The sequence below is a fragment of the Carassius auratus genome, chromosome 31 (assembly GCF_003368295.1).
Source record: "Carassius auratus strain Wakin chromosome 31, ASM336829v1, whole genome shotgun sequence".
Lineage (NCBI taxonomy): Eukaryota > Metazoa > Chordata > Actinopteri > Cypriniformes > Cyprinidae > Carassius > Carassius auratus.
In genome coordinates, this window is record NC_039273.1 from 14,498,585 (window position 1) to 14,511,038 (window position 12,454).

The following is a 12,454-nucleotide window of genomic DNA, read 5'->3' on the forward strand; positions in this document are numbered from 1 at the left end:
CCTCATCGGTTATTTTTCCATAAAACGCAAATCTGTTTTCTGTAGATTTCTGAATAAGAATGCCCCAAAACAAGGTTTATCATTTAAAATTACTTACATATTTCTATGCATGTTTCATATTACCCCCTACCACCGAAGCTTTATGTATTTTTTTTCTGTAAAAATGAAGAGACCATGAAGTTTTAACATTTTTATTATTAAAATATTCAACTACAAAAACAGACTATAAACACTATTTACATAGTAGCTAGCAGAAAGATTTCTGTTAAATAAACAGAAACAATGGTATGCCATTTTCTTTCCAGTAATTTGTGTGATCTTGCTGTAGGAGAGAACCAGGTTTGAATGAATGGTTGAATGAAAATACTTGAAGGCTTTGAAAACTCAACATTAAAAATTACTCAAAAAAAAATTCCCTGAGGGACTTGATGGCCACTAGATGTCAATATCACATAATATTTACATTTGAGGTATGCTATTTGATGCAGATAACTCCTAAATCATATGGTCAAGCTCATCTACAGATCTGGAGTTGTAAATGAACAAATATACATCCATAGGACAATGTAGCCAATAAAAGGTGACCAGTGATGCAAAAAAAGGGTCAACAATGGTAATGCACCCTCATTTAAACTAAGAATAAGAGAAGCAATTACTCCCCAAAGCTGTCATTGATTTGGCCTCCTAAAACAGAAATAAAATCAAACACATTCAGTATGTGGCAATATGTTTTTCTCCATTTCTATGAGAAATAAAATATACTCACCATTATTGTTGTTGTTTTTGAGTTCTTCTGTCTGATTAGAGAGAAAGGGGAAAAAAGGTTGTTTAATTCATATACACAGCATTAATACTCCCATCCGTGCCATGATACAAATTGTGCATATTAACAAAGTCACTTTCCACCACATGTTTACATCTCCTTAAGTACAGTGGAACATGGAAAAACTGTGTATAATGTTTTATACATTATACGTACTTGGAGTCTTGAGCAGTACTTTCTTAGACAGCAAAGGCTCACAGATCTCTCGAAAACAAACATCCTGCTGAACTTTATAAGTCCTTTTGTACCTGAGGGTTAAAGCATGTACTCAGCAAAAAAGAGATACAACTATTGGATTAGACAGGACCTATAACAGGACAACAGATGTATCCAGACAGCAGACACTTACAAATAATGGCAGGCACCATCCTCCCATACAGGCACACTCTTTGTTTCGGAGTAAAGGCGAGTACATGGGTGAGGTACTCGCTGACAATCTGCATACAACAGGGTAGAAAAAAAAAAGGAGAAAAAAACACAAAAGGTAGATTTGACTAAAGATCTTATTACAGGGAAAGCTACTAAAGATATAATATTTTTCATTTTGTGAAATTATAGTGAAATTAAAGACTATTTTACTTTATTATTATTATTATTATTTTTTCAGACTGATGCTTTTTAAATTATTTTGGTTAAATACAGATTCTGGTGTCTAGGTGGTGGGATAATAAATAAATAATAAACGAAAACAATAATACATAAACTCAAGCTAAATTCTTCATTTTGGCATTTATTAGTGATTCACTGGTGTGTGTTTGCATGCTTGTGGATGAACAGACATGGTTATACTAACATAGCTCACACCGTCTGCCCTTGAAACCAGCGGCACAGTTGCAGCTGAACGACTCGTTGATCTGCGCACATGTTCCTCCATTCTGGCAGGGCTGAGTTCTGCAGTCTTGGGATGACTCTGAAATTTAATTAAATGTTTTTGGATAAAAACACATAAACACAATGCTTAGTTTAAACATTGGCGAGCTTGCAGCTTTTTCATGTCTGGGTTTATTTAGCTGCTCTTTTAAATACACAATCACATGCGCATAAATATGAATTTTGAAACAGCCATAAGTGACGTTTTGGGGGGCTTAAACCATAACAGACTGCTGATAGATGTGGTTTGTTTATAGTGACTGTCATGCTGAAGACTATTCAGAATACATGCTGTGGTATTTTGCCAAAGTCTTTCTCTCAGCTGGGACCAATTACATTTGAATTAGTTTGAATACCTCCAACTGTTAAACCATTCTCCTGTTTTAAGAACCACAAACTCTCTGTCTAAAGTTAATCAACAATTTTCCCTTGTCTCATAAAAATCTTTATGGTGTTTTATTGAAAGATCGCCTACCAGATTTACCCGTTGTCACTTCTTCAGGAATTTCCAGAGCTAGACTTATCTTATTGGTGGTTTCTTCCATCCTTTCTAATGTGATTGGAGGGTCAGGCTCTGTTTAAAAGAGACAGTGGCAGACATTAACAATCAAGTTAAATAAAAACTGGGATTTAAAAAATTGTTTATGCAAGGGACCCCTTCATAAAATATCAAAGCAGTTATATACAGTATTCTCATATATAGTGACCCATTTATGCTTTATAAAAAAATATTAAGCATAATACTGGTAATACATTATAATATTGCTTTAAGCTGTTTCTTTTTTCTTTTTCTTTTTTTCCAAAATTAAATAAAGGGTTACTCCACCACCAAAATTAACATTTTGTCATAAATCACTTACCCACATGCCATTCCAAACCCGTTTTGTGGTGGAGTATCCCTTTAACTGACTTTTATTTTGAAGTACATTGTAAGCTACTAAAACCACATCAAATTATTAAAATATTTTCTGAAAAATAATTATTTTGTAATGTTAACAGTGTACCCTATACACACATTTAGTAACATTAAAACTAATACAATAATCACAATTAATCTTACTGATTTCTGAGAATTAATAATAATAATATTTATAATATCAAATGTGGCAAATGTCCTAAAATGATTGTGTTTATCATCCTCAGTTAAAAAGTTAACTTTGACAACCCTAGGAAATATTATGTAAAATATTTTTTTCTCAAGTTTCCCACTTTAAATGTTTTTTTTCTTTTCTTTTTTTTTTTTTTATAAAACACATTCATTTATTTTACATATTTGTTCATCTAAAATAATTTAAAACAACATAACTTGATTATAATATTTATTATTTATAATTTATTATAATAATTATTATAATTTATAAAAATTTTACACAACATAACAACATACATTACCATTATACATGAATTAATTACTGACTTGTGTGGTGTCTGATGGTTTTATGAGGAAGGTTGGTAAATTTAGCTGTGATTCTCCCTCTTCTGTCAATAAGCTCTGTATATCTGAAAGAGAAAACAAACACAGAACTCATAATTCTATGCATGGCTTCCCAGCATAGCGTCTATAATTGCATTGTTGCATTTATACAGTGCTATACCTTTGGGTCTCTTCGAGGAGTTCTGTGTGGTCATCTGTGCCTCCGTCTTGAACGTGTGTCAAGGTCTGTCCTATCTGGTAGTCCTGTCCTCCCTTAAGTCTGTCACCTCTGCTTTGGCCCTTTGGAACTGGTTCTGTGCAATACACGATACACAGATGGGTCACAATGACAAAGACATCTTTGCAATCTGCAGACAAGCAGTCATCTTAAATCTCCGCGACTCACGTGTGGTGAAGGCAAGGTGTTGAGGGATGCTCTGAATGTTGTCCTTGCCCATTTTGCGTAAAGCAGTGAGGGCAAGTCGGTAATGTTGGCCTGGAATGAGATCTCGTAGTGTATAAGTCCCTAAACTTCCATCAGGTAGGTAGCGGCTACGGGTGCTCAGGCCTCGAGTAATATTGACCACAAAACCATCTGGAAGACTCCGAGGATGATGGTCCCACGTGACCCGAGCAGAGGTGGGGGTGATGTGAGAGAGGGAAAGGTTCTGAGGTGGAAGCGGCCCTGATGGAGAAAACAATGTAATGTGGTGTTGCTTCAGAGGCGCATGTGTTTGTAACACAGAGCTGAAGAGATACTCACTGGTCCAGAAGTGGAGTGGCCCAGCAGATTTGCTAGTTGATGGTAAGTCTTCAGGGCGTTGACCACTCTGTGTGACTACATCTACTGTGTACATCTGACCTGGGAGCAATGTGCTGTGGGTTATACACAACTAATCAGTAAAATATGTGTTTTTATTTTTCATACTTTAAACCTTTAGGTGATCTCAGAATGTTTTATCAAAATGTATAATTGTATGTAGTGTTTCATACAGTCTATGTTAGTGATGCACCACATTTTCAGAAATGAGAAACGTGAAAAATTCAAATTCAGAATTTAATTGGGAAGGCTGAAATCATTAAATGATGACATGCATACACATGTATAAACTACAACAGGTAAACATGTCAGCAGGGTGTACACAATTCACCATGACCAAAAATGATGTTAGAGTAGCAATAGCAAATGTAAAATTGCTTCACCTGAAATATCAAGAGGCACATTGTTGCGAAATAAATTTACTCTGATTGGTTCAACAGAACTTTAATTTTGACAGGATCGAAAATGAGGCTGTGAGGGATTGAAGTGTAATTGCAAAAGACTGTCTATTCCTTTTAGCCTTGTTTATGATCCATGCTAAATTCAATATGGTGTCTAACCTGACTAAGGTATCACCTGAGAACATCACACCCTGAAGAGTTCATTTACACGTATTTAATTATTGAAACTTTGTTTTTGGTTGTGTTTTGGCTAAAAGAAAACTTTACAACTGGTTTTGGTTAAAACAACAACAACTTGTATTATATACCTAAAAGAGAAGAATAAAAATAAAAAATATTTATCTTGTTTGTCATAGGTTGTCACAGGCTAGATCATAAGATTTTTCATTTTGGGGCAAAATATTTCATTAAAGCTAAGCTTATGAAAAGAACATTGTCACCATTTCACATTGAAATATTATGTGTTACTAAATGTTAATAATTTTCCTAATAATATTATTATACTTTAAATCTTTAAACGTAAAAAATTAAACACGTACATGGATGAATCATTCACAATAAGAGCTCTCACATGCATTTACAAAATAGAAAAACTGCAGCCAAAACTGACGTGCTGCTCTAGCGCAATTAATAAGTTATCATTGCAGAACCAATTAGAACCAAAAAAGGAATAAAACTAACTGTAATTTATTTATTTATGAATCATTTAAATTAATTAAATAATTAAAAAAAAAAAGTTTTTTAAGAAAACACAACTATGCAGGTTAACATAAGAGTGGAACTGATTATAGTTTATTTTTTGTTCCGTTCTGTGGTAAATAGTTAATTACCAAGCTTATTACATTTTTGTCTTGTTAATTTCAATCAAAAATCCTGTCATCATGTACTCACATTTCGTGAACACTTTTTAAAGAGTATATTTAAATTATTTTGAGTTTCTTTACTATTATTCTGCCCCGAAAAATACAGGCAAGCATTTTTCTAGTGGCTAAAACGTGTTCTTACTACAAGATGGAGATTGACATTATGCAAATGTTTAAAGAATCACTATGCACTATGCAGACTTGTGTTTTCTTTTACCGCGTGTATGTGCTGACCTTGTTCTGTGTCATGACTGACCTAAAGGTGTACTCTGTGACGCTGCTATTGAGCACAGCTGTGCGAGTTCCACTACCATCTGCAGGCACCAGGGACACCCGAACCTGACTGACCCCAGCATGGTGGCCAACATGCACCAGCCACCGCAGCCAAACCTGAGAGGACGACACATTCACTACCTCCAGCTGTTCCACCTTCCGTGGCCCTGAGACACAACAGGAGAAGAGTATGCGAGTTAATACTCTACATACTCTACATGTACATTATAATTAAGCACTATTATTAACTGAGAAAAATAATAAGGACCTAAATAAAATAAACATGTAAAAAAATGGTTTTTAAATAAATAAACATATATTGCAATCCTGCTGTCACATTGTGATAAGGAAACAGGATATGACATAATCACCAATGTAGGTACAGAAGAAAAATTGGGAGCTCTCACTTGTGCGGATGAGAGCGAAAGCTGGCTGGCTTATGTCATTGCTGTTGGTGTTGCGTTTGACGGAGAAGGTGGAGATGTTGTAAAGCTGTCCGGGGTTCAGGCCCTGTAGTACATAGGTAGAATGCTGCTTTTCCAGGAAATCTGTCTTCCTCGGTCCATGACCAACAGGAGCAAAGGCAACAGCAAAGCCGCTGATTAAATTCTGAGTGGCATCGGACTGATCCCAGCATAGCTCGACTTCAGTTTCTTCTACCCGCAACACATGCAGGCCAGATGGAGGCAACAGGTCTGAGAACAGTGAAAGTATTGGCTATAAATAACTCAGTTACCCTCCAGTGATTGTTAACTAGTGGGCTGTAGTATGAGGTAGCTTAATTTTAAAAGTGATTTCTAGATAAAATGCCCATGGTGTTTTAATATTTTGTTAAATAATTTAAATGTTTCGAGCTATGCACAGAAAAAAAATAAATAATAGAAATTGTGAGTAAAATAAATAAATGTAAATTCACTGGTTAAATAATAGGGATCCCTGAAGAATATTCAGCTATTAAAACTTTTGTAATTATGAAATTTAATACATTTATATTATTAACATTTTTAATTATAATCATTTTAGTTACTTAATTTAATATTTGGAAACCTGTTAGCCTACATGGGTGCTCTTCAAATATTCTTGTGGACAATGGGGAATTAACCCTTGGAATTAAAAGGATAATAAACGACAGCTCTAAACTATGAAAGGAAAATTCATTTGTTATGAATACAATACATACATACTAAATACAGATCAAAGAATGCATATATTTTTAGTCTATAACACTTTAGAATAATGGTCCATTAGTTAATGTTAGTTAATTTATGAATTAACATTAACAAACAATGCACAATACATTTATCAACTAAGATTAATAAATGCTGTAGAAGGAATGTTCTTGCTTAGATCATGTTAAAGAAACTTAATTAACATTAACTAATGGACCATTATTCTAAAATGTTACCTTTTTAACTAGTAACAAACTTCCCATGTCTCTGAATAATTAATAACTTCCCTGGAAGCAATTTAACAAATTGCTTTGCTAGTAAAAACACCCAAACTCTGAATTCCATTCTATCTTAATAGCTAGTTTCTTGGATATGAATGGATATGAGTTGATTTTGAATAATGGAAGATCAGGAGCTGACCTCTCTCACAGTCTCTCCCTGTGTGGCCCACCCAGCAGGCGCAGCTGTAGTTCCCCCTTCTATCACTCCTACAGACGCCCCGGTTTCCACACGGCTGCAGGACACACGGGTTCTCCACTAGACGGCAACATAGGACCAGATGAGACCTTACATATCTGACAGGTACATAACTAATATATAATACCTCAGACTTCCAGAAAGTGGAGGAAGGGTACACGGATTTCACTGACAATTATAATTTTATTCACATCAAGAAAACTATTTTGAGCTTGAAGGCAGCAGGTTTGTAATAGTTTGTAATACTTCTTGTTTATTTGTGATGTATTGTGCACTTTTTCAGGAATAATAGTTAATAATGTGTTAACATACATGTCTGGCAGTGGTCTCCAACATAACCTTCTTTACACACACACAGATGGTTCCTCCTGTAGCCTCGGCATACACCTCCATTCAAGCAAGGGTTTGGCTCGCATCCATCCTGTTCTGCAGAACAAACACACATCTGTATCAGAAGATGGAAAATCCTTCATTCTGACAGCAGGGCTGTTTGTAGGTGATAGAGTAGGTGTGAAGTGTTTTGTGTATTGAATCTGATGTACTATAAGTCAGAATAAAGGGGAAAGCAGATCATGCAGAATGACAAAAACAGTTGCAGATACAAGCTGGAATCAAGGCTCAACAAAAACCATTTTGATGTTTTACAGTGTCACCAATAGTTTAACTGGGATTTGTTTGATTTTTTAAAACTGATTTTACCAGCTGCCTCAGTGATTTAGTCATATATTAAAAGAGCAATTATTTAATCTTTTCACATTTCTGACATTTTTATATTTTTTTAAGATCATGTTGATCACATTTTGAAAGAGTATTGTTCTGTTGATCAGTGGGGAAAAAAGCCTATTTAAGTCCACTGTGATTCTAGTCTGTAAGACATCAAAACACAAGTCAATGTAGTCAGGGTTGCAAGTTCAGAAAATGTCAAACTTTACAGAATTTTTGGAAGGTTTTCGGAAGTTCACCGGATATCTTCCACCCCTTTGCAACCCTAAAAGTAGTGAACATATTCCTGATGATGTTACCTATCTCACAGTCCTGTCCGGCATAGCCCTGCTGGCAGTGACAGAAGTAAGAGCCAGGCTGATCCTCACACGTACCTCCGTGCTTACATGGCTCAGAAAGGCATTCATCAATGTCTGTCAAAACATTCAAAGAAATCTGAACTTAAGCCAGGTTTGAACTATATCAAAACCTAAAATACATAAAAATGTCAATATGAAGGAAGATAAAGAATTAAGAATAAGCAAGAGACATGCAGTGTGTTACCTGTTTGACATCGCTGTCCGCTAAAACCATCTTCACATTCACACAGGTAGGAGGCTATCCTATCACGACAAGTTCCCCCATTCATACATGGATCAGACAAACACTCGTTTATCTCTGGGGAAAAAGGGGATGATGAGAGTCACTCATGTACAAATCCCCTAGTACATGGACCAGGAAAACACACACACACACACACACACACACACACACACACACACACACACACATAAACAAAACCTGATGCACAACCACACCACACACCACACACTACATAAATACACACATTTTGCGTTCAAAGCATAATACTGCATGTTCTTGATCAGGAAGCACTTATTGTAGAGCCCCATCCATGGTTTGGTGTCAATTAACAACAACATGAACAGAAATCCAGGTATTTGGATTTTGCCTTGTCACACTGTGTACTTGCCCTATTTATTTAATGTGATACAAATGATGTAGTAGCTAATGTTGCCAGAGCAGCATCATGCTTTATGTCCCACAGAGAGACAGCAGAATTGCTTTGTGTTTAAAAACTCTGAGTTGTATACCAAGGCCAGACTACTTTCTGTCAGCACCCTGACACGCTATACAAACTTTATGTATGTTTGACATTTTGTAGGCTCGTCAGCTCTTCTTCCCAGCATTCCAAACCAACCGCCCATTTTGGAATGTTGGTTTCAGGGCAGGACAGTCTTGGGAAAACTTTGAACAACAAGGGTTTTGAATTTCCACTAACCTTCACAGACTGGAGGCTGGCTCCAGGACCCCTGGCTGCTGCAGATGCTCTGGGTGGCCCTTGGAAGTGGAGTGTAGCCTGGGTGGCATACATACGAAGCCATGGAGCCTGGAGCAGTGGAGAAGTACTGTACCTCTGCGTGCTTGATTTTCACAGGGGGGCCACAGTCTGGACCTGCAGTGTGCACAAACAGTGAGCATGAAAAGTCATTTTCAGTGTGCCAGTGCTGTTTTATATAGTTTTTCAATAACTCAGGTTGGTTGGAAATAATTATAATAATTATGACAAATAATATAAACAAACAGCCTGTTGGCAACGAGTCAGGTTTGTGAAATAATTTTAAGACTTATTTCTGATAAATGATTACATCACATTATGAATGTTACTTTGATATAAGCTACTAATATAAATGTATTTTACATAAGGTATAAGCTATTTGCTATTATAAAAAAAAAAAAAAAAAAAAGTAGAAGCAGCAAAAAATTCGAACCGAGAGAAAGAATTCATCCAACTAAGGCTGAAGATTTTCATTTAGTTAATTAGAACACTTAAAGAGCAAACGCAGTGACAAAGCCCTACACTGCAAACAAAAAATGTCAGAAACACTATAAAACAAAATGAGCAGTGGCAGCAACAGACATTTGTTTCTCTCTACGAAAAAATTATTGCTTTTCCTGAAAACATAAAGAACCACATTTACAGCCACGAGCAGATTCATAAATAGCGAGAAGCTGTAAAAACATCCTTTTTTTGTGAAATGGTTTAGTTGATGGTATTTCATCCTATCGTGGAACAGCAGGACACAAATTTAACTGCACCTTGTGGAAAACTGTGTAGAATCAACAGTAATACAGAGGCCTGAAACAGAAGAGTTATAACCCCTGTTCAGGAAGAGAGTATCAAATGCACTGAGGACTTTATCCAGCTTCATCTCTGGGGAGGTGACACGCAACCCAGATTTACTGCAGGAACTGGCACCTGCTGCTTCGTCCTGGCATCATCTGAATGAAGATAGACGACTGCTGTTCTCCTCCTAACATGCATATTAGTTACACCTAAATGAATGAATATTGACTACCACAAAGCTGTGTGTGCTTCTGATTCCTGTTGTGTTGGCAAACAGCTCAGTGTACTTTGGAGGTAAAACAGAGTTTGATTACCCTCCAATGCCGGACTGGATCCTCTGTTGCTCTCGCAGTGTCTTCCTATGAAGGATGGGGAGCACTCACATTTGTATTTACCGATGTAGTGGAAACATGTTCCCCCATTCAGACAGGGACTGGAGGCACAAGGATCTGGCTTTCCTAAACATAAAGCATTGGATATTTTAATAACAGTTGTTTTACAGTTCTGTGTACACATGTGCACGTAGTGTGCCCGTGCATATTTATTTGTGAAAGAAAGCATGGCCATGTGTTTGTCAAAACGAGGTCAACATGTGTGAAAAATCATTGATCATTACAGTAGCACTGAGAAAGAGAAACAGCTTTTCATGCATGTGCCAGGGCAAGTTGTTTTTCCCACATGTGAGGAATCCAAATGTTGAACAAACTCCAGCAAATTGGATCATTACACAAGGCCAAACAGTTGCACAACTCTGATGTGGGACAAAGTTGAGATAATGAAAATCCAGAGATGAAAAGCGTCTTGGCTTTGAAGAGCTTTTTTCTTTGTGCAGTTGTATGTGTGCGGAAATGGCATTTTCCAAACATGAAGAAAAGTAGATTACACTCTTCTTCCATTTAACCAGAAAAGAGGAAAGGAAGGGTGACTAAGAACTGTAATATCCCCTGGGTGCTCCCAGCTGGCTGAGAATTTAACATTGCACACTTAAAGCCTTTTCATGGCAAACAAAACACAAAAAGCTAAGCGAATTCCAAACCAAAAGTGAAATGAATCCATGCCACTACAATAGAGGGTGCAACATGAACATACATTTTACTAAAAGTATAAAGTAAACCAATCATTTAGCAAACCCGAACTATACAAACTGGCAACTTTCATTTCAACTGGAAAAATTCATTTACCAAAATAACAACAACACTGTTTTGTTGGCAGGCAGATGTATAACTGGTTTGAATAGCTCTATAAAAACAAATACAAAATACATAAATACAAAAACATTGTTCTTATTCAAAATTTTCCCATGTAACATGTTTGGTATGAAAGGGCCGTTATGCTTATCAAATGAATAGGACTCTTTAAACAACATCATCGAAATTTCCTTCACACATTTATATTCACGCCAGAAAACCACATATTGCAAGAAAATTGTCTTGACACTAAACACATACCCACTTCACAGTGCTTCCCTGTGAAACGGAAGGGACAGACACATCGGTAGCTGTCAGCTTCTTCTTTGCAAGAGCCTCCATTACGACAGGGACTAGAGGCACAGATACTTAATCTGACTGAGGAAAAAAACAAAAAACAAAGAGGAAGAATGCTTAATCCACCAGCAAGTAGGTAAAATTACTTATGCAAAATGGAAATATGGTGCATTAAACAACATGATGCAAAATTATTGAACTTCAGTGGATGTGACTACCATTTAATATGTAAGCATGCAAGAAAAAAATGTTAACACGGATAGCAGATGTAACATACCTATTTCACAATGCTTTCCTCTGTAGCCATGCTTGCACTCACAAATGTAGCCTCCATCTCTCTCATAGCAATAGCCTCCATTCTGACACGGTGAGGAATCACAGGCCGATCGGGGCTGTACTGAAACACACACACACACCCTTCACCACGATCCTACACAGCAGGTCATCGTCTTTAAACGATCACCAGTTACTTTTATTTGAGTGTGTTGGAATGATTTCATTTAAATGCACACCATAGCATAGATCCTCTGTGTATTTCATTAGCCAAGTTGAAACATTCTCTTAACGTTTTCAACATACAAATTAATCTTTCTTTTCTCATTTACTTAATATGAAGCCTTAGTTGCTTTGAGGACCTTCGCCATCCTGACAACCTGGCACAGTATGTGTTTATTTGTCATGGAGACCATGCTTAGCACATGGCTTCAAGGTTCTCCAAGGCTCTTACCATATGGGTAGAAGTCCTTGTGATCAAAGTCAGCTCCAGTTTGGCAAGTGCAGAGGTACGTGCCACCATACTCTAAGCATGGACCTCCATCCGGACACGGTCTGTTGTTACTACAGGGGGTTTGTGTTACCTCTAAAGAGTAAAACAAAAAATAACAGATTTTAATTGTTATACAAATATGTGTGCAGTACTACTACTTTTGAAATGTTTTTGTTGAATAAAGGTTGCCCACACTCTTCAGATGGATACAGTTTTCTCTGGTAATCAATAAAGCATGTACCTTTT

The 12,454-nt window shown here is 36.6% G+C and overlaps 1 protein-coding gene across 7 annotated transcripts in view; it reads right to left on the bottom strand.

The window, feature by feature from the left end:
• Window positions 1-200: 200 nt before the first annotated feature.
• Window positions 201-12,454, bottom strand: part of LOC113050627 (sushi, nidogen and EGF-like domain-containing protein 1) — a 40,880-nt gene continuing 28,626 nt past the window's right edge. For 6 of the 7 annotated variants that reach the window (XM_026213805.1, XM_026213809.1, XM_026213808.1 and 3 more), the window contains 21 exons: window positions 12,170-12,301; window positions 11,720-11,839; window positions 11,407-11,523; window positions 10,273-10,416; window positions 9,113-9,286; window positions 8,377-8,490; window positions 8,133-8,246; window positions 7,423-7,536; window positions 7,054-7,170; window positions 5,872-6,159; window positions 5,448-5,631; window positions 3,871-3,983; window positions 3,514-3,792; window positions 3,289-3,421; window positions 3,111-3,193; window positions 2,169-2,267; window positions 1,617-1,733; window positions 1,173-1,260; window positions 980-1,071; window positions 767-797; window positions 202-684 (listed from right to left, as the gene is read on the bottom strand). In XM_026213805.1, coding sequence (XP_026069590.1) covers window positions 769-797; window positions 980-1,071; window positions 1,173-1,260; window positions 1,617-1,733; window positions 2,169-2,267; window positions 3,111-3,193; window positions 3,289-3,421; window positions 3,514-3,792; window positions 3,871-3,983; window positions 5,448-5,631; window positions 5,872-6,159; window positions 7,054-7,170; window positions 7,423-7,536; window positions 8,133-8,246; window positions 8,377-8,490; window positions 9,113-9,286; window positions 10,273-10,416; window positions 11,407-11,523; window positions 11,720-11,839; window positions 12,170-12,301 — 2,651 coding nt within the window. In that variant the 3' untranslated portion in view covers window positions 202-684; window positions 767-768. Of the gene's footprint in view, window positions 685-766; window positions 798-979; window positions 1,072-1,172; window positions 1,261-1,616; window positions 1,734-2,168; window positions 2,268-3,110; window positions 3,194-3,288; window positions 3,422-3,513; window positions 3,793-3,870; window positions 3,984-5,447; window positions 5,632-5,871; window positions 6,160-7,053; window positions 7,171-7,422; window positions 7,537-8,132; window positions 8,247-8,376; window positions 8,491-9,112; window positions 9,287-10,272; window positions 10,417-11,406; window positions 11,524-11,719; window positions 11,840-12,169; window positions 12,302-12,454 lie in introns of all 7 variants that reach the window. The other variant, XR_003276790.1, reaches the window with a different exon arrangement.